The 20,686-nt window shown below is 32.5% G+C and overlaps 1 protein-coding gene across 2 annotated transcripts in view; it reads right to left on the reverse strand.

Moving 5' to 3' along the window:
• The window catches only part of LOC148228680 (uncharacterized), a 68,464-nt gene that overhangs the window by 5,552 nt on the left and 42,226 nt on the right, over positions 1–20,686 (reverse strand). The window contains exons 1-3 of one of the 2 annotated variants that reach the window (XM_088200370.1): positions 3,724–4,135; positions 1,704–1,873; positions 1,536–1,631 (exon numbers count right to left, since the gene is read on the reverse strand). In XM_088200370.1, the coding sequence (XP_088056496.1) occupies positions 1,536–1,631; positions 1,704–1,873; positions 3,724–4,054 (597 nt within the window). In that variant the 5' untranslated portion in view covers positions 4,055–4,135. Of the gene's footprint in view, positions 1–1,535; positions 1,632–1,703; positions 1,874–3,723; positions 4,136–20,686 lie in introns of those variants that run through there. The other variant, XM_088200372.1, reaches the window with a different exon arrangement.

Consider the following 20,686-nt stretch of genomic DNA (forward strand, 5'->3'; position numbering starts at 1 on the left):
CATATTTTTTTAGTGCCAAATATAGCGATTTATCGTATTAAAATGATTTATCCCCCTCCTCCATAGCCCTGAAATTAAAACCACTAATGTTTTTTTCTTTGTATATTATTAAAATATCACAATTTTAAATACGATTGTGGTTAGTAACCATTACCACGTATTTTATTTCAAAGTATGTTTGTAAATATATTTAGCATGTTGAAACACATTCTCATTTTACAGCTATACCTTTATAGATAAAAATTATTTAATCATATCACTCGCACCATCAGTGATAGTAAAGAACGCATAACATCACCACCTCTTTGTACGTGAATACACTTAGGAGAAATGAGATTTTTTTCGTCCTTGTATGTAAAACCATCGATATAAAACCAGATTTAAAAAACAATATATTAAAATTAATTCTGAATTTGATCATTAACTCCAAACGCCCGTAGAATCTAAGGTGCGATTTTAAATTCTACGTGGATAAAAAAGTATATAATCACTGAAATATAGAATATTCTTCATCAGATAAAAATCTGATTGGTTTTCTAAATATATCAATCGCTGATTTGCAGACACGTGTTTGAAATATGAATGCATTTTAAATGAAGAGGAAGCGCGTGGGAAGAAATGACGCACCAATATAAGGCTCGAATTTTGGAAATAGAATCGGCGATAGTTTAGTGTAACAGTAGCCGGCGCGTGCAACTATGAGTCGTCATAATAATAAAATCGTACGACTCGAGTCCGGGAGGACGAACGCGAGTCGCGAGTCGCACCAGTTTGGCGACTTCCGTTTTCGATTGCAAGAACAATCCGCTGCTTTTTTGGACGCCATATACGTAGACACAATATTCTACTATGTGGTGTCCCCTGCGTTCCAAGTGAGCATCGGCCGACACGTGAGACCACACATTCTACAATACGTCGGATTTCCCTCCGCAGGATCGTAGACGCTGAGAATACGGAATAAATCTGCCAGAATTCGCACTATGCAGGGCGATAAGTGCGGCGGCCAAGGTCGAAGCGCGGTCAACGTCCTCGTTTTCGATGATGACAAACAATGATCAATAAAAAAGTTTACGATCCTCGTTAAAGTTTTTTGAAATAGTTGTGCAAATTTCAGAGGCAGATGCGCCGCGCGACGCTCGGTATATGTATCATATAACGAACGTCGTGAAGTATTTAAACTTAACAGTAATATAATAATTAACGGAAAGGAAGCGCCGTGCCACCGGTGACCGGATGCGTACCTTGAGAGATAATACTTCGTCTTCCATCCGATAGAAGAAGGCAGAACTATGGCACAATGGCTACGAGACAGAACGGGACGGATACGTTTGCGGCGCTCACGCAAATCAGGTTCGATATTATTCAATCGATGACCGCCAAAACCGACAATTGTGTCTGGCTATGAGTATGAATGGACACAGGAGAGAGGATCTCGCATTCGAATTATAAGATACAGAAACGAGAGCAATATGATATATAATTGCCGCATCTGATGATTCATCATAAAATAATTTAAAAATAGAACTACTACTCACATAATCTCCCTTGTATCTCTCGGCTTCGTTCAGCGCAGTTTTGGCTTGTATCACAATTGTGTTGAACAGTTCCTTATCACTCGTTCTTCCCTCGTCCTATATAACATATTTACGCAATTAATGACATGTCATATTTAGCGCAATCGAGTTGAATAAAAAAATATTCACCTGAGGAGCGCTGTAATCGCTCGACGCACCCCCGCAGGGGTTGATCCAGATGGGTTCTACTCCAAACGTACTGTCCATGCTTCTTATGGCTACGTGCGACCTTTGGGGCGCCGCAAGCGACGATTGCACCAAACTAATTAGGCAAACCCACGCGAAGACTTCTCCGAATTCTGCAAAAATAACAAAGAGAAAACCTCAATTAATATCGCTCTTGTTACGCGGTATGAAAGATCGCATACGCGCGTCTCAATAAAATCCGAACGAAGAGGTCGTTAAAAGTGGTCCTAAACATGTGAGGCCACACCGGTCGGAGCGACCCTAATCGTCTCATTATATGGTGTAAAACAAATCGACAGGCGGCGGTCGCTTTTTGTTAACAAATATATAAACAACGAGGGACGGACGCGCTTTTTTACCACTCTTTTCTCATCGGACACAAGTACAAATAAATCCTTTGTGGGTAAATATGTAATTAGGTGCTCGGCGTACAAAAATAAATAATAATAATAATAATAATAAATCGCAATTTGCTAATTGACTATATTGAATGGGTTCTCGAGGTGTGTGTTTATATGTTTATATCGGAGGCTCCCGAGTGTCGAACAGGTAACGAGGCGCTCTTCGCCGGCAGGCACCACAAAAGGTAACAAACACAACAATAAAAAGAAGGCGGGCGGTGAAAAAAACCGTCAAAGATAAAACGGCGGATAAAAATTGTGACTTTGATAATCTGTCACCGACCGCATGACGAGAGAGCGTTTTGATACGAAATTAATTAAAGTCCTACGGAGCGTTAACGGCGGGACCGGCACTCGCTAAAGGTTCTCGCATAAAAAATATCAGTTTAATAAATCACATCGCAACCGGTCGCATAAACGCGGCATACTTTAATTCACCGTCCGAGCGCGAGCGCACTCTGGTAGCTGAGTGAGAATTTTTAGAAACTAAAAGGGTTCCTCAGAGATAAAGATGCGAGCGCACAGCGTCTCTGACAAACGACAGCAAATTTTATCGCCGGTATGAACGACCGCCGTAAACGTCGAACACGATGTTCACACGCGTCCTTTGCGGAAGATAACAAAACAAAAGTCGCGATTGCATTATTGCAACGGACACGACGCGATCGCTCTATGCGACGAAACAAAAAGAAGAGGCCATGTTTCCACGGACCTCCGGCGTGGCGCGGAGGCACCGACAAAAAAATTGTCTCCGCGGGAAATCGACCATAAAAAGAAATGACCCGCGTTACCTTTTTACGGCCGCGCTCCGAAACTAGGAACTCGCCAAACGGGCGCAAGACAAAGGACCGATACAAAAACATGGGAATAAATAAACGCGTCGCGAAACGCCACCTCGATAGGTGAAAAAGGCGGCGAGCGGCCGACCGATAGAGTTAATAAGGACTAGCTCGTAAAAGTTGAGTGTTCATAATGAGATCGACCATACTTTATATGTAGATAACTTAGGACTTAAAAATTTGTAGACATTATCGTAAAAGTACCGTTTACATCTATTTACATTAATTTTGCATTACAGCCGAGCGCCGCGCGTAAGAATCGCAGCTTTCGTTGCAATTATTTCGATCGCGTTAACTGTGATTTTATGCGATTAACGCGGAAAAAAGTGAGTGAATTGTCTCACGGGGGTCCGGCGTCCTCCTACCGGCGACCTACCGCAATAATGGCGCAATTACGCCTGCGGTGGTCGCGGATCATCCGCTCGTCCGTACAAAAAATCTAAGTGGATAATCGAGCACGGTAATGCGTTTGATCTTGTTTTATACGCATTACGCGGTGCGCTTTGTCGACATGAGCGTAAACATAAAAAAGTCAAACGCGAGCTTTGGAAAGCTCGCGAGTCGCATTCGAAGTATGCGACGCGGAGGTATTCGCACTCGACCGCCTTTGAGATAAATTTTCCCGAAAGAGTTTTCCGTCGCACCGGGCGTCGATGTCTCTCGCGTTACATCATTCGCGACTGAGTCACGCGTCAGGTTAGAAGAGTTTTTCGGTGTACTTACTGGGATAGTATTTTCTACGATTCGATCTCGTCCTTTCGATAACTGTCCGGTTAACACTGATACTATTTTCCGGCAATAAAAGCGGCGAGGCGCTGGATAGGAAGCAAGAGTGACTTTGGTTCAGAGGCGATTGCGTAGATCCGTCGCAAGGGTAGAATCCGTCATCGGAGGCTAAGGTCTGGACCACTTGATGTCTGTCCCTCCGGCACTGGCTCCGGTGCCTGGCCGTGGTGAGGGCGGTGCGCTGCTCTCGACACAGCATCGGCCAGTCGAGATGACAGCAGGGGTGGTTGTGGTGCGGGTCGGGGTCGTCGGAAGAAGTTTGCTGCATGACTGTTGTCGCGGTGGACACGTGAGACGCGAGTGCGAGCGTGCGGCGCGCGCGGAGTTCGGCGCGAGACTGTCGCGTGTAGACCGGGTCGAGCACATTTAGCCGACGGTAATGAATCAGTGGGAAATCCCTACACCAATGAGTGACCGGGGGGGCGGCGCCGATCGGCCCGCGAAGCTTTCGGCGCTAAGAAAATCTTTTGCTGCTTCTCTCGGCTTCGGTGCTCGAACGCCGACGGACGCGCGCTTTTTTGTGCAAACACAATTTCGCAACTTAGCATTTTGTTGTAAGACAATATCATATATACGTTCATATTACGACCGATCGCACTCCTAATGTTTTTATTTTTGCCATTTTCTTATATATTTAAAATTTATAAATATTTTAACCGTACTACTATTTTCACTAAAAATCGTTTTTTAAACATTTTGGGGTTGAAATAACTGTACGCATATTTTTATCGAAACTTAAAGTACTGCGAAATGAAACAGCAGATAAAATTAATAAATATTCAAATACATGTACGAACAACTGTAATAATAATTTAGGGGGGAAAATATTTACAGCCGTTTGAAAATTAAATTTGAAAAATTTATTTTTCCTGCGTATATTGCCCAGAACTAAAATAATATTATATTTTAATAATTAATTTAAAATCTGTATTACTTTTTATATTTACATTGTCGGGACAGAATCTTTAAAAAATGTAATTAATTATACAACATTCTTTGTATATTGTTAAAAGCTCGACGCATATTTTAAAATCTGTTTTAAGCAAAGTTTATTTAAAATTTGTAAATTTCATAATGTGAAATTCTGTGTTGAGATTAGAAGCATTTTTTAAAAAAAATTCATTATCATGTAATATGAATTCTTTGAATACAAAAAAAAATAGATTGCAAAATGTAAAAAAATAAGCGACTAGCAAATTGTAATCACTTTAACAAGATGGTTTAGATACGGTTTTTATTATTTATTTTAATTATTTATATTATTTATTCACTAAACAGACATGAATAAAACATACATATAAAATATAACAAAAACAGAATATAAAAAAAGAAAGTGTTTTTTTTTATTCCATTGAGAAGCCCCGCTATATTATTATTTTTGGGGATTGTCCTAGAAATATTATTTTACAAATTAAATATTTTCCTGGCTATCCTTAAATTGCCCCTATGTCTAGTATTAAATCTATGTACATCTTTATTTAATAATAAATACTTTTGAAATACATATCCAACATAGAAATAAATTGAAAATTAAAATATATTTATTGCTTCAATAAACATTTTGATTTTGACAAACAATCTCAATGTATAGAATATTTTAAAACAAATATTTAATTTAACCGATAGCTAGATTATCCTTTTTATTTTTTAGTAAAACTATATTTTAATTGATAATGTCAGTAGCCTTAGCCTAAGCTCATTTTTTAAATCAAGCTTTAAAATTATTTTTAAATTTGCACGCCATGCCGTTAAATATTTATTTTAAATGCATATTTATATTGGAATATAAATGGTATCATATATACAGAAATCAATCACCGGTGTTTCTAAAAGTGATTTTCATACCATAATTAAGGTCTGTAAAATTATTTGTATTGCTTAAAACACCGATACGATAACATATAGCTTGAAATTATTTAACTCTTAAAGATAAAGTAGCAATATATTCTAAAATATCACTGACAGTCCAGTCGTACAATTTGTCAGATGCTACATTTTTAAGAATATGGATAAAAATATATATTATATATATACACAAATTACCTTGCTAATATCCACGATAAGAACAACATTAAATTTTAATTCAAGTACAAAATGCCAAAGCACATATTGCTAAGTGATCTTCAAAGTGGGGTACAGCCACATTTGTCCTCTCGCGCGCACAACTTTGTGCGCGCGTCATTATTAAATATTAAATTTAAATATAATAGAGGGTACAATTTATGATTATTTTCGTCATAAGGGTACGCAGTCAAAAAAAATTAGGGATCACTGCTTTAGAGGCTAAAGACAACATATTATTATTTCTAGTTCCCCAATGAAATGTACTCAAACTATCACTAAATCTATTGTTTGTTTTCTATAATTGTAAAATGTTTTTAAAAATGTTCCTTATATTGTAACCACTAACGCTTTCTTTTATATTTTTATTCTTTTTTATTAAATTTAGCTAATAACTAATTTTAAACATGAAAATGGTTATAAACCAGTAACATGTATATTATATATAATTAGTATTTCTGTAAACTTATTTAAATTATTTAAATAAACGTATTTAAGAAAATAAAATATTCACACTACTCAAAAGGCTCATTTGGGATATATTCTGAATGTTCCTGTATTTTTAAAATGCTTTTTTTACAATAATCGGTAATTTTTAAAAATATTGTAAAATATACATATACCTGTATATATTTATATACAGGTATATTTTCTATATCTACTCAAAAAGCTTATTTAGAATACCTTCTGAATATTTCCGATTTTTTAAATCCAAAGTCTCTGTGAAAAGGGTAGTTAAATCAAATAGCAAACAATCACTTTTCTCATAAACAAAAAACTCTCATTTTTATTTGTGTCATTAATTACATTAGAAATATATAAATTGGGAGAAATAAAAAGTACTAAAATGGTAAAATGCTCAACACTTACAAGCCATTATATTACATTAGCATTGTCTAATCTTTACACATTGTATTAAATACAATGTTTAAAGTAAAATTCAATAAGAACCGTAATTTAAAAAAAAAATAATACTTATAGTAAAAATTAATACTAAAATATTTTTTAGCATGTTATTTGTTCACAAAAAATTGTGTAAATATTTTTATCATAATAATTAAAATCTATGGTGAGCTAATAACAAAGATGTTTTCATATAACTACAAAATTTTGCTGCAAATAAATTTTGAAAAAATAATAATTATTTTTATCAATATAGGTCTTACTTATTAATTTTATTTAAATAATTCACTTTAATTATGTATTAAAAATACATAAAATAAATTATTAAATAATCAAAATATTTAATGCACTACCAAGATTATGTGAGAATTTTATTATGTACTTACCAATTAATATTATTCATAATAACCATCATTGTAGGTAGTGAAAAAAATAACCACAAAAATGTGGAACTATTATTTTTGCTTCCCGTTTTAAAATATTTCACAAAAAATTGCATCACGAGTGCGTGAAAATCAATAATAGATAGAAGAGGATGTAAAGTGACGGTAACCGGTTAATTATCAAAATACTGCAAAAAAACACCTGTCGCTCGACACCGCAAAGTAAATATTTTACGTGAATCACGCGCGCATCGTAAACGTTAAATAATTAGTATGTATGTATATATTTGAAATTTAAAAACGAAATAAATATGCAATTATAGCCGTTCAGATTTTTCATTCAACGTGGATCCTGAAGTTGGCGGAAATAAGAAAGCTTGCGAGACTAAACTTCCGTCGCGAGAAAGGTTCGAACTCTCGTCTAAAAATAGCTTTCGCCCACGCCGAAAGAATAAGGAATATCGAAAAATATTTAACGAATTAATAATTAAAAAATATTAAAATAATTAGGTGAGAATGAAGAGTTGTATATGACGTCAATTTGTATGCTGAAATGTGTTAGAAGCAAATCGATGATTTAAGATGAGGCAAATCAACCAAAAAAGATTCAAACGCGGATGAGCTATAAAATCATGACTACGAGGACACGAATTTGTGGTTAGTGGAAATAATAGATATAATTAGACATGGAAAATCCTTAAGGGTTTGCCGAATCGTATACGAATAGCTCTCGTTGTAAAAAAATATGTAACCGCAGACGTAATGAATATTTATGCAATAATGATATTCATAATGTGTATTGTTTTCCTTGAATTTACCTGCGACAATATGAAACATAACATTGTTAAGCGTTGTGATATGATTTGATAACAAATTAAATTGAGATCTCGTTTACAGTTTCAACTGATCCGTGATGATCGTTATACAATTACGAGTCACGGTGAATTTTCCTCTTCCGGTGGCGCCAAAAAAATATTTCATTGGCTTATTATTATAACTGTCTTCGCTGCATTGTTGCGACTTTAAAAGCAAGAATGATGACTTTGTTTCGGGCACAATAAACGACACTAAAAATCGGCACTCTGCAATTCAAAGGTGAATGCGTTCATTGTGCTCCCCTGTTAAAATACCTTTACGGTATTTGTATCCGAAGTGTGCCAGCAATAAAACAATACATCACCATAATTCAGTCAATTTCAAACAAGGGAGCGCGAACTCAGCCTTGAATCTTATTGTTTGACACACCTGTAATTTAAAACAAACTTCTATTTACGACATTTAGAGCACAATGGCAAAAAGGGGATTTGCTTCAATGCGGGGCAATAAATAAGAAAAAATATATGAACAATCAACAGGTACACTAAACAGTGTGCCTACTTCATAGGCGGTAGTCGCCAAAGGGAAGGTGCAAACAATTAAATAATAAAACTTCATTTTTGCTTCATAGATAACTCACAATGAGGTACTACAATAAAACATTGTTAGAAGGGCGATCAAAGAATCCGACTTTTTAAGCATATACAATATAAATATACGTAATTTAAATGAGTCAATTAAAATAAAAACTAAATTTTTCCAATCAATGTTCCGTGTATTTTTTTTATAAGAGAAAACATAGGTTCTGTTTAATAATTTTTTTATTTATACAGTTTCAAATGCTATCAAAAAAACATGAAAGATAGTGAAATCAGACGTGAGATCTATGACAAAATTGGCTTTAAGTAAAAATTGGCTAGCTCTACTTTTAGGTGAACCTATCATACCAATTTGCTACATATGTATGTTATGAAAATCTCATCAAGTAATTGTATAAAAGCGTATCAAATAAATAAGTAGCTTCAATGTTAATGCAAACGAATAAAAATGAAAAAAATGTTCTTAGACCTGCCACAAAATATTAATTTTCACCAAATAATATTTATCGTTGTATATCATCCACAGCATTTTTACTAATTTTTAAAAATTATATTTTATTCCCAATGCACTTTTTATTAGAAAAAATATTTATACAATTAAACATTGATTTAAAATAAAATATTACATACATGTAAAAATTCTTACACGTCACTGTTACAGCAATAAATGACAAAATCTACTATAATATATTACAACATACTCTCTAAAGTACTCAAATAACACAAATCTATTTGTTTGAAAAAATACATTGTAATTATGTGTAATATATGCAACATAAAAAATATCAAAAATATGTTTTGGTATTTTCTCAAGAGTTGCAAAAAATTAGTTTTGTAACAATATTTAAAAATTATATTGAATCAATTAGGATATATTTTTTTTGTTTTAAAAAATTATATTATGTAATTTATGTTATTAAAACTGATGTGCTTCACAATGAAACTACTAAAGTTGTATTGAAAAAAAATCGAGAAACAAGAATGCACAACATCACGTAGATGGACGCAAAAAATAATGGTAAAAGTGAGAAACGGTCGAGTGTGAAAAAAATCACACAAAAGGACGAACAGGCGTTCGAAAGTAAGTGTAAAATCGCTAACTGTAACATCATTGAGAGATAAGAGAAGGCCTTCCAGGTGAAGAATAGGTAGCTTTCAAATTGGAACAGCAGCATCATAAATCATCTCGAGAGAGCGAAACTGACCCATTTTACTGCTATGAACGTTCGAATAACACCAGAATACACGCACAATGTCACCACTTATACAAAGATGATCGTCACCGTTCAATACACTATTATACATACAAAAAGATGCATTATATTTTAGATAAACGCCGGGTTTTATCATTATTCTAATGCCATAATCCGGCGTGCCTATAATGACGTTCCCACAGGTTGGTACGCCGTTTAAGACCAGGTCTAAGGATTAAATTTTTAAAACCATTGATATTTACACCGACAGCAGTCGATAACCGCCATAAAGTGCAAAATTCCCAATTTTTTTCTCTCTGAGTAAATTGTAGAGAAAGTGCAAGGAAAAACCCACCTCACACATACAAATCGCAGCGGTGCAGTGAAGACATCGAACCTGTTGCCATAAGTCTAAGCATTCAAAAAATGCCGATAGATATTCTTAAAATGTGAATCAGAAGCTCGAGCTTCAATGAATGAATGAACGAAACTCGAGGAGCACGCGCGTCAACTGTAATGTAAACATTTACCTAAATATTTATAGACGATATATAACCAGGTATCAATTCGCGGCCGCGACCCGATAATATGATTCAACATGTAGTATGTCAGAGTAACAAAGTGACACATAGCTCTTCGCAGCTGGTCAAATTATACGCGAGTTTATTTCCCACAATCGTGGTAATTAACATTTGAGTTACCGAACCGTTTCTGTACTTTTGTGATTCACGCAAACGCGGAAAGAGGATAGATTGACGTCCGACCAATTAATGAGAAATTCTAAAAAGTACAATATAAACATACCAAATAAAAATTTAAATCGATTAGCATCTACGCCAATTATTGCGAAGAGCCAACAACACAACTAATTTTAGAATCACTTAATGCTATTCGCGCGTCAAAGAGTGATTTCATATAAAATACCATATTTTAAAACCAACTTGTGATATTTGCACGCAGGAATATTTGTTTGCAATTTTATTCACGGCCCTTTTTACTCATAATAAAATTATTTAGCACATTTATCTGTTTCAAATCTAGCGTCAGATACAATAATCGTCGATTCAATGATTTCTGTTAAATTTGGACCTAAACATAATCGGTGTATTATTATGTTATTTACACTGTTAGGCCGGTTTCACACGTGCCGGATGGATTTGCTCGGTACCGGGCCGGCGTCGTGTAGTGGGGGTGGTGTTGTATGGGCAGCGTCGGGCCGGCGCCGGATGGATTCGTCCAGCACGTCTGAAATGGTCAGTACTAGCCCATACAACACCACCCCCACTACACGGTGCCGGGCGAATCCATCCGACACGTGTGAAACCGGACTTAGTTTACCTAGCATTGTGACATCTAAGATAAATTCCGCTAACTACCTGAACACATATTTTTTTTTTGAAATATAATATAGGTACATATAATTGATTATATTACTGATAATATAATTATCTTTTTTATTTTTTTAACTATGTCACAATCCAAATAGTGATTCTGAGTATATAAAAATTATTGTATATAAAATGTATGATATCTATGATATTAAATTAAAAAACTTTTTTAAATATTTTAACAGAGCTATTTTTTTCATTAATAAAACTATAATTTGAGTATTTCTTTAATTACTATTTTTATAATTTAGAATAAGGTATTTTATAATTACTAGGCTAATTTTTTTAAATAACAAAACTATTAAATGAAATTTGCAAATTAACTAATAAAAATCTTTTATTATTTTATCAAAGTTGATGTAATTTCTTAATAAAGAAAATTAACAATTAATAAGAATTACATTTGTCACAAAATATTGTTTAGTTAATATGGATGGTTCAAAAGGGGCAGTATATTATTTTTATGATTTTTTAAAAATAATATGCATAGTCGGTATGAGTTTAAGTTATCAAAAATCACTTTTAAATAGTAATTTATGAAAAAATATCATAATTTAAAATATTGAGCTGAGCGACTTAAATGTTTTATTAGAAAGTTTAATTTTTTAAGATTTCTTATGAGATATTATTTAATACATCGAAAGTTTTTAGAAAAAATATTCTGCTACGAAATAAATTTTTAAAAATATTATTAAAAAAACTAAGAGCTTTTTTCGCCATTTTCTAGTAAATAATAAAAATAATACAATATTTTTTAATTTTTTTAAGACTAATCAATGCTTTTTTTTGGGTTTAATAATTTAAATAATTATAATTTAATAGCGCAAAAGTCTTATTACTAGTACTCTAATTTTATCATTTTAAGTCCTTAATTTCTTAAATGCAGATAGAGTACGCTCGGGATAAGGATTCCGGTTTGTTATTGTGTGCGTGAACTGTGTGGCTCAAAACAATTACGCTCAGAATATTTAATTTTTTTATTTTAAAAGAAAATATGTTTATTTAACATACATACATCTGAGCTAAGTTGGAAATTTTAACGGACAAATAAAAATATATTATATAATCGAAGAAACCAGACATTGATGTCATTAATTAAATATTTGCAAAATTCAAAATATTTCACTAGTCAAAAAAATAATGAAGTCTTTAGCTATTCTTCAAATGCAAAAAGACATAAAATGGGGAAAGAAATTATTCGCAGATTGCTTAATGGCTCGACGACTCTATTAAATCATTAGACTCAATTGAATAAATTAAAAAATTATCATTGTCGCAACGATAAGAATAATAACTTTTTTAAGCCTTACAGAGAACAGTGTAAAGAAACCTACAACGTACGGATTAATGGAAAAATAATTAAAATATTTTAATCCACGAGTAAGAGCACGAATAACTTACAGTGTATATTTGAAGCCTTGATATCAATTAACCCAGATATGCCCAAGAAATTTTATTCTCTTAAAATTTCATTTATAAATAAAAAACAGTGGCACGAGTTTAGTGACATACCCATGGGACAGTGGACATATATGGGTTAAACCAATATCAACACAAAATTATTTAAAATAAATCACTAGAGAAGATCGAACTTCTGTGCCACACTGCACTTTAATGACGAATACAGCGTTGACGAATCAGCGACTGTCCTTAAAAGAGAAAGTAACGAAGTACACGCTACATCGCTTCTCCCTCTCATATACATGTACACGCACACAATAACAAACCGGCATCCTTATCCCGAGCGTACTATACATATTCAAATAATATATAATATATACATATAAATTTTATTTAATATGTATGTATAATATAAATATAATTATATTCAACTTCAAAAGCATTAAAATTCATACCTGCGCAAATGATATAATTTAATAATAATATAAATCAATTACGAACTGATATTATATCCGCGTAAAAAATCGGCAACACAAATGCTCGAACGGCTAATAATCTAATAAACACCTAACCGTGATGCGAAAATGTTTTCGATAAACTTTTTTTATTATTTTTAAGCACCAATAATAATGAATTGTGTTTATAAAAAATATTTTTTTTTACTTTATTCTATCAAGGTATACCAAAACATGTATTCCAAGTATAAAGACGAATCAAATAATAAATAATAAAACATAAAAATACGCTAGGCAATATGTTTTCATGTTGTTCCTTGAATTTATTTTTTGGATTAAATGAAAACAGTGAGAGAAAAAATATTAATAAGCTGTTGAAGATATTTTCATAAAGAATTGAAAAAATATTTTATATAAAATGTAATTTATTGATTATATTTAAACTCTTTGCATATACAACAAAATTATATAAGACTTGTAAAAAAACAATTGTTGAAATAACGTAATAAGAGAAGATGTATCTGATATCAAACTGCAAAATGAGAATTGTATTATCTTCAGAATGAACAGTCAATCAGACTAAAAATATGTTTTGAATCAATTTTAAAAACAATTTTAATCTTTTTGGGAAAGACTTTGTATATAATAAATATCAGTTTTTATGACACATAACACTTTTCGTAGTTGAACAGATTATTAAATAATATAAAATTAGGCCGCTGCAGTAGTAGTTTATTTAAGATTATAGGTAGTTACATTTTGTTGTTACAAATGATACGAGAGATCGGCAGACGAGGCGTTGCCGGTCGTCGTACTTCTGTCGTTGTCGCCAGAGTAATGTATCGGGTTCGCCACCGCCGCGTCAGTGTTGCCAGAGTGCTTCCTAGCTCGTGCCCAAATAAATCGGCTCCCACAATTCATTCGTAAAATTTATTTTTGTTTGAGTTTCGCCATTGGTTAACATTATTTATGTTATAGGCATACAACGGATTACCCGACGCCCGTGGAGAAGCTTCACTCAAAATATTTTTATTCACTCGCCAGATTTTCCTCAATGTTTTCCTTTACGCAAGGGGACGCGCGTACAGTCCGTTCGCTCGCCGAATGCAAATAGGCGCGTGCACTTGACCCAGAGGCGGCGCGGCGGGTTCACGTGTGTCAAATGCGGTGACGTCACGCTCCACGCGGTCACTCGGAACGTGAGTAACCGTTTCGCTGGAAAACTAAAACACCGCACAGCATCCGTGGCCCAGTCGCCGAATCGGAACCGGCCAACAGCGGTGACTCACGGCTCATGTGGGTTATGCAACAGAACAGAAGCACACTGTGCGACGACCGCTGTCTTAGTTGCATAAACACTAGTATTAATCGCTTTCGATCAGGTGGCCGTGGCTAATTGACACACGACAGCTAGTGTCGACAGATACAGCGGTTAGCGCCTCAATGAAAATGAACAAGGAACTCGCGGATCAAAATATTGTTTTTCTTAGTAACTTCTACTTAGCTTACTAGAGAACTTGGCATTGTGATATTGGACATTTCGTATTTTTGTCACACATTTGGTTACACAAAATTTGGGAAAATTCAAATCTAATTTATTTCTTTAAACCTAATATCTATCTAAGTTTTAACATTTATACAATATTTGTTTTCCTTTGATGAAAACAGTTAAGACACACCCTCTACAATTTTTATTCGCTTTTCTTCATATATTGCCGACATATTTCTGAAATATATTTTAAGCTATTTTATAATATTCGAAGTCACTGAATCAATATCCTCTCTTTGTAATTATTTGAATGCCACAATTCAAAATATAATATATTTCTGCTTAGAATCTGTCATGACAAACTATATACACATAATCATATGCGATAGAAAAAAATAGGAAAAAAATATTTTTACATAAATACAAAAACACGTGAGTATGATTGCTGCTCGAGAAAGACTGAGACAATCCTGTACTTTGACGCACTGTCCTGGATCCCGGAAGACGTATTTTTTGTCCCGGAAACGAAATAAAAAAAAACTTAAGGCACAGTGATGGGAAAATACTTTCAGTTACGTCACTAAACTATAAAAAAAATGTTTTAAAATTGTCTCATATGGAAATAGAGGGAAAAATCTGACGCTCTTAAAAATTCGACGAATACTTCATTTATTATGCGAGAGGTGAAAAACGATATAAATATTAGCTTTGCAACTAATTTGTTGCATAAAATCGAGCTCTATTTTTACGAATCATGTGCGACTCAGATGGTTGGAAATTAATTTATTCGCTAATAATAATAATGCATTTTAATTTTCTACGATTATTAAAGTTATAGAGGTCAATATTAACTTAATAAACAGTAGATGATTACGATGGTGCATATTAGCCAAAAATTTCAGTAAATATCTTTTTTTGCCTAAACAGAGTATAAATTAAAACTTTATTTTGTAGTGTTTGAAACACTTCTGGCACAAAATTACCATAAATACACAACTTTACTATCTATTAAAAATACAAATCAAGCTAATACGAATAACCTTAAACTGAAAATGTTTTTTTTTTTATTTTTTCTCCTCGAACCACCAATGTTTAATTTTAAGCTCTAATTTTAGCAAATAATAAAAATAGTTATAGATGAATAATTGTAAAATTAATTATCGTATTAAAATTAATTTTACACGTTTTATATAAAAAGATAATATGAGTTTTATCATGTTAAAATATTTTCACTGGGCAATTGCAAAGCAATCTTCACTATCAAGTCTTTAATATAGAAAATCTCACTAAACTGACATTTGAAGGAAATTACCTCGCAATCCACAAACTTCATTGGGGCTATGTGGCACATATTAGACACTAAAAAATATAGCCTATTTTAAACATAGTGAGCATGCAAATATATATTTATCCAAATAGAAAAATAGCTGCGGCTTACTAAGCCATTACATAATTTAAATTAAATAAAGGCAATGTAATAATATGAACTTCATTCTAACAAGTTTACTCGAACAAATGTTATAAATTTCTACAACATCAAAAGAGGTAAGAAAGTAAAATTTAGTAAAGCACATTAGATTTTTTAATATATGTAGCAATATTAGATGTATCTGCCAATGATGAATATATTTTCACTAGTTATGAAAAAAATACTTTTTGGTTAATCTTTAAATTGTACAAAAAATAATTTTATCCAGGTAGAATCTAACAAGACCAGATTCTATTCACATTTTAATTTTAACCCTTTTCTATTCTTTTTGCAATACATTGATCGCACGTTTGTTTTTATTAAAAGAACGTTCATATTGAGTCCTTTTCAAAAACTGATATTTAGATAAACGCGATTTTTTTGCGCAAATCATAATGAATAATAAATTATATTAATATTTTTTAATCATATTGAGTACAAGTGAACAAACATAAATGTTTAATAAAAAAAAATTAAGACAATTTATAAACAACTCGTGATTATTTCACGAATGCATCTGTCATTCTACTGATTTAAACTCATTTACGGTATCGTGACTCACACTGCTCAAATACGAGCATCACCAGTAATATAATCGGCAATTTCCCCTGTTTTGTATTTTTTAAATACCCAACTAGTGGAAATGACACTCAATACGAGTGACGATAGCAGTAAATAAATTTATCACGCGATTTTTTTAGATACAATATCTACTGTTAAAGACTCCGGATATTGACAACGCAGTGTTTGCCTAACGATTCAGTACTCATATAAGGTAACAGATATAAAAATTATACACCAAAATACGTAGTATATAATAAATACATACATTTAGTCCGGGAAGGTATGAAATCCCATCAGATGACATTTGCAGATAAAGGGGTTCGTAATAAAATTTCTTAGTAAAACAAAATTACCAGAACGTTTTAGACGTGGAAATTCTCAATTCGTGACCAGCCTACAATACAAAGGAACGCTCACTTTTTGCATACATTGACTGACTATAAAAAACTATCATAAATATGAAGAGCGACACTTATATTGTCTTTTTTTGCTAATGACAATTTTGAGTCATAGCACGTGGTTCTGAATAAAAACCTCGTTTACCTCTATTGATGAGTAAACGTTATGTGTAAAAACAATATTAAAAATTACCTAATGAAATCTATTTTTAAATATTTTTCTATTAATAGGACTCATGCTAGCTATGTATGTGAAAAATTCACACGTGATGAATAGTAAGTTACATAAACAAGTAATATATATTGGTGGATATATACAGCGTTGTGGTTATTCGTTACACGCGGAAAGGATTATTTATTAAAAATAATATAGGATATTACTTGTATAAAAATATTTAATTATTAAATTATCGATTTATATGGAATACATGCTCGACTTTTTAAATTAAATAATTAAAAGCTGATTTAAAATCTGTCATGTAAAAATACCTACGCGTCACACGTAGTAGTAATAAATAATGAAAATTATTTTGGTGAGAAATACTGAGAAATTTTTAAATTAAATATTTTTTGTATTTTGTAATATAAAAAAAAAATTTTTAAAGTGAAAAATGAAAACATAAAAAATGTTACAAATCGCTAAAATATTCGCATTCCTAATCATTTTTATACTATTGTAATGAGTTAGATAATTTATTGTTGATATTAGTTTTTCGCTTACATATATTATGTTGTAGATATGATTAGTAGTTAAATGCAACACTTGGTGTATATTTGGATAATTTATAATCATTTTTTTTATAGTTATATCGTAAATAATAAACAAATAGATGATATTATTAATAAAACTGCACTCATTCATAATATTCACTGACAAGAAAAATACAAATGGAAAATCAAGCAATACACACATCAATGAATGTACAGACCAATCTTCAGTAAGCAAATATAGAATAGTTTCTGAATTTTTCAATTTTAATGTAATATTTTTATATATCCAACTAACATAAACTTGAGTAAACATCTACATTATTAAAAACATAAATTCAATTTTCCCGTGTGAGAAAATGCAAATATCATTCAAAACTAATTTATTAAATTTTACCCAACATTTAACTAATTGATATAACTTCACCCAGTAATAAAACATTGCTTGAAAATTTTCCGAAATACATAGTTTTATAAATATTCATATTTTCTTGTAACAATGTTGCAACGATTATTCCTGATTATTTTTAAAGTAAAATAATTTATGAAAGTTAAATTTTTTTGGGTGATTTTTTAGCTTTTTAATAAGATCATAGTTATTCATTTTTCACAAAACGAATATAAGTAAACAACGTTGAATCGGTACTATTAAATTATTGATCGAGATAAACGACAGCGTCCATGCTGCCTGTTGCTGTAGCGCTCTGCGCCACGCCACTGGCCAAATAGTATTTAACTTTTAAACATTGTGATAAAGTGTTACGTAATTAATCCGTTCATTTTTTTTCCGCGAGAAATAGGGAGTGTACATTTATTTATTCATTAAAATTAAGAACATAGTAACTAGAAACAGTTTAACCTAATACGCGTCAATGAACCAATTCACTCTGTGTGCTCGAGAAAATATTGTACTGTATTGAGCAATCGGACGGCCATTGCCTGAGAAAAGTTGACAAATGCTACAGTCTTAGACTTCATAAGCAAGAGAGGATGCGACCGATAACTATAACCACCCTCAAAAGCCCATATTTGGAGCTGCTCGAGCACCAAAGGGTTGTCAACTATGCATCTATGCAATTTCCAAAAAAATTTAATGACATTAGCACTTCTGCGGGTTGACAATGAAACGTATGAAATGAAATTGAGCTTCATAGACATTTTAGACCAGCATATTAGCGCCTATCAGTTAAATTATATTTTTGCTAGTAGAAATGTATATCTACTGGTGAAAATGTATTTTGACATTACTAGTGAAAATATAGTTTTACCCAAAAATACAGATTCAATGTAACATTTATACATCGGATGTAAATAAATAATGATGAGAATGTAATTATTCAATATGTCTTTATATATTTTTATATAAAGACATATATTTCTTTGCTTCTTCCTTAGGTATTCAACCTGAATTTTTAGGAAGAATACCTAAATTTACTGCTACTGTCTAATATTTTTTAAACGTTCAAAAAGCAATAAAATCAACAATAATTTGCGAACAAATTTTAACACAAACGGAGCCACGTCAAAAAACTAAAATCTGTCCTTTTAAATAATAATGTTTATTGTGAAAGTACTACCTAGATAATGGGTGCTTTTGAAGGCAATGTTCCGCTTCTTTTATTTATTGTATAAATTGTAAAAAATTACTAAAGAAAGTTATTCCTGAAATACATCCGTATATACATAGGTACATCTCAAACAACTATAGTTTAGTTCAGATTCATTATTTGAGGTCGGTTTTTACTTTTTTTTATAAATATATTCCTGCTATGATTTTTTTCAGAGTTAGGCCCCAAAAATTTAGCCCCTCATCCCTCCCTCTCGGCAGGCATGACTATATGTTATCTATCTATTTATTATTTTATTTATTTAATAGTTAATTATTTACATAAAAATAATATTACTATTAAAATTAAAAAAATAAATTACAAAACTACATAATAATAAAGTAAATAAAAAATAATAGCAACACATTAATTTGTAAACATGACCTATGACGAGTAAAGGACCATGATAACACATTATCAAAATCGCACATGAGATAACGCGGCACGTACTATACAAACATACGATACACACATACGTCAAATATCTTATGTACAACGTTCATATTTGAGTAGTAAAATATTGTAGTAGGCGAAGCCGCGCGTGTGACGTGTGGCCCATTCATGCCGGCTCCCACCGTTGGGTTTCCTTCAAGGTTGCGACAGTTCTCGCAACTTGGCATACTTTCGCGAGACGACCGATCTCGGCGAACTCGCGTGACGTCATTACGCGCGTCTCGTTCGCGCGCCCGCGGAATAACCGCGTGAATGTTCCCCGAACCCCGTTATTTTCCCTGGGTGTAGTTTTTCTCGGACTTTGAACCGTCGAAGGCGTTTGCACAATGATATGCTGTCTACGTCACGTTGCATCGCGTAAACTCAGGGAAGACCGTTGTAACGTGAAATGCACAGTGACTTGGCAATTCACGTATCGGCGGAAAGGTTTATCGGAATAATCCTGACTTGACACATTTAGTAGATTGTTAGCCGAAAGAACATTACATTTATATGACTCATGTGTAGGAAGTCGGAAATGCGTTGATTTTCATATCCTGCCTAATTAAAATGTTATAAAATAACTGAAAACGATGAATAAGAACAATAATTTATTGCCGAGGAATATATGAAAAGTTAATTTAGTAACCGTTTCATAAAGAACAATTCTGAACACGAGTTTTTTATTCAAGTGTTTTTTTTAAAAAAACATTTATTTCAAAATATACATTTTATTAAAAATTTACCTATTAGTGAAAATAAAGAAGATCATAGTCTGCTATATTTTTTTGGCACCCAACGCGCACAGTTTCCAATTAAATAATCTTTCGGTAATCATTTCCTAAAGAGAAATTCTTGACGCGATTTTTTAATTTCAGTGTTTGATTGGTTTCATTTTGAACACATAGTACCCACAACTAAAAATATAAAAGATATTTAAATCTGCCACATTTTCAGCACCCAACGCGCACTATTTCCGATAGTATGATCTATCAGTAACTGTTTCATAAAGATCAATTCTGGACACGATTTTTA

Source organism: Plectrocnemia conspersa, unplaced genomic scaffold (assembly GCF_051122295.1).
Source record: "Plectrocnemia conspersa isolate PC_06_02 unplaced genomic scaffold, ASM5112229v1 ptg000012l, whole genome shotgun sequence".
NCBI lineage: Eukaryota > Metazoa > Arthropoda > Insecta > Trichoptera > Polycentropodidae > Plectrocnemia > Plectrocnemia conspersa.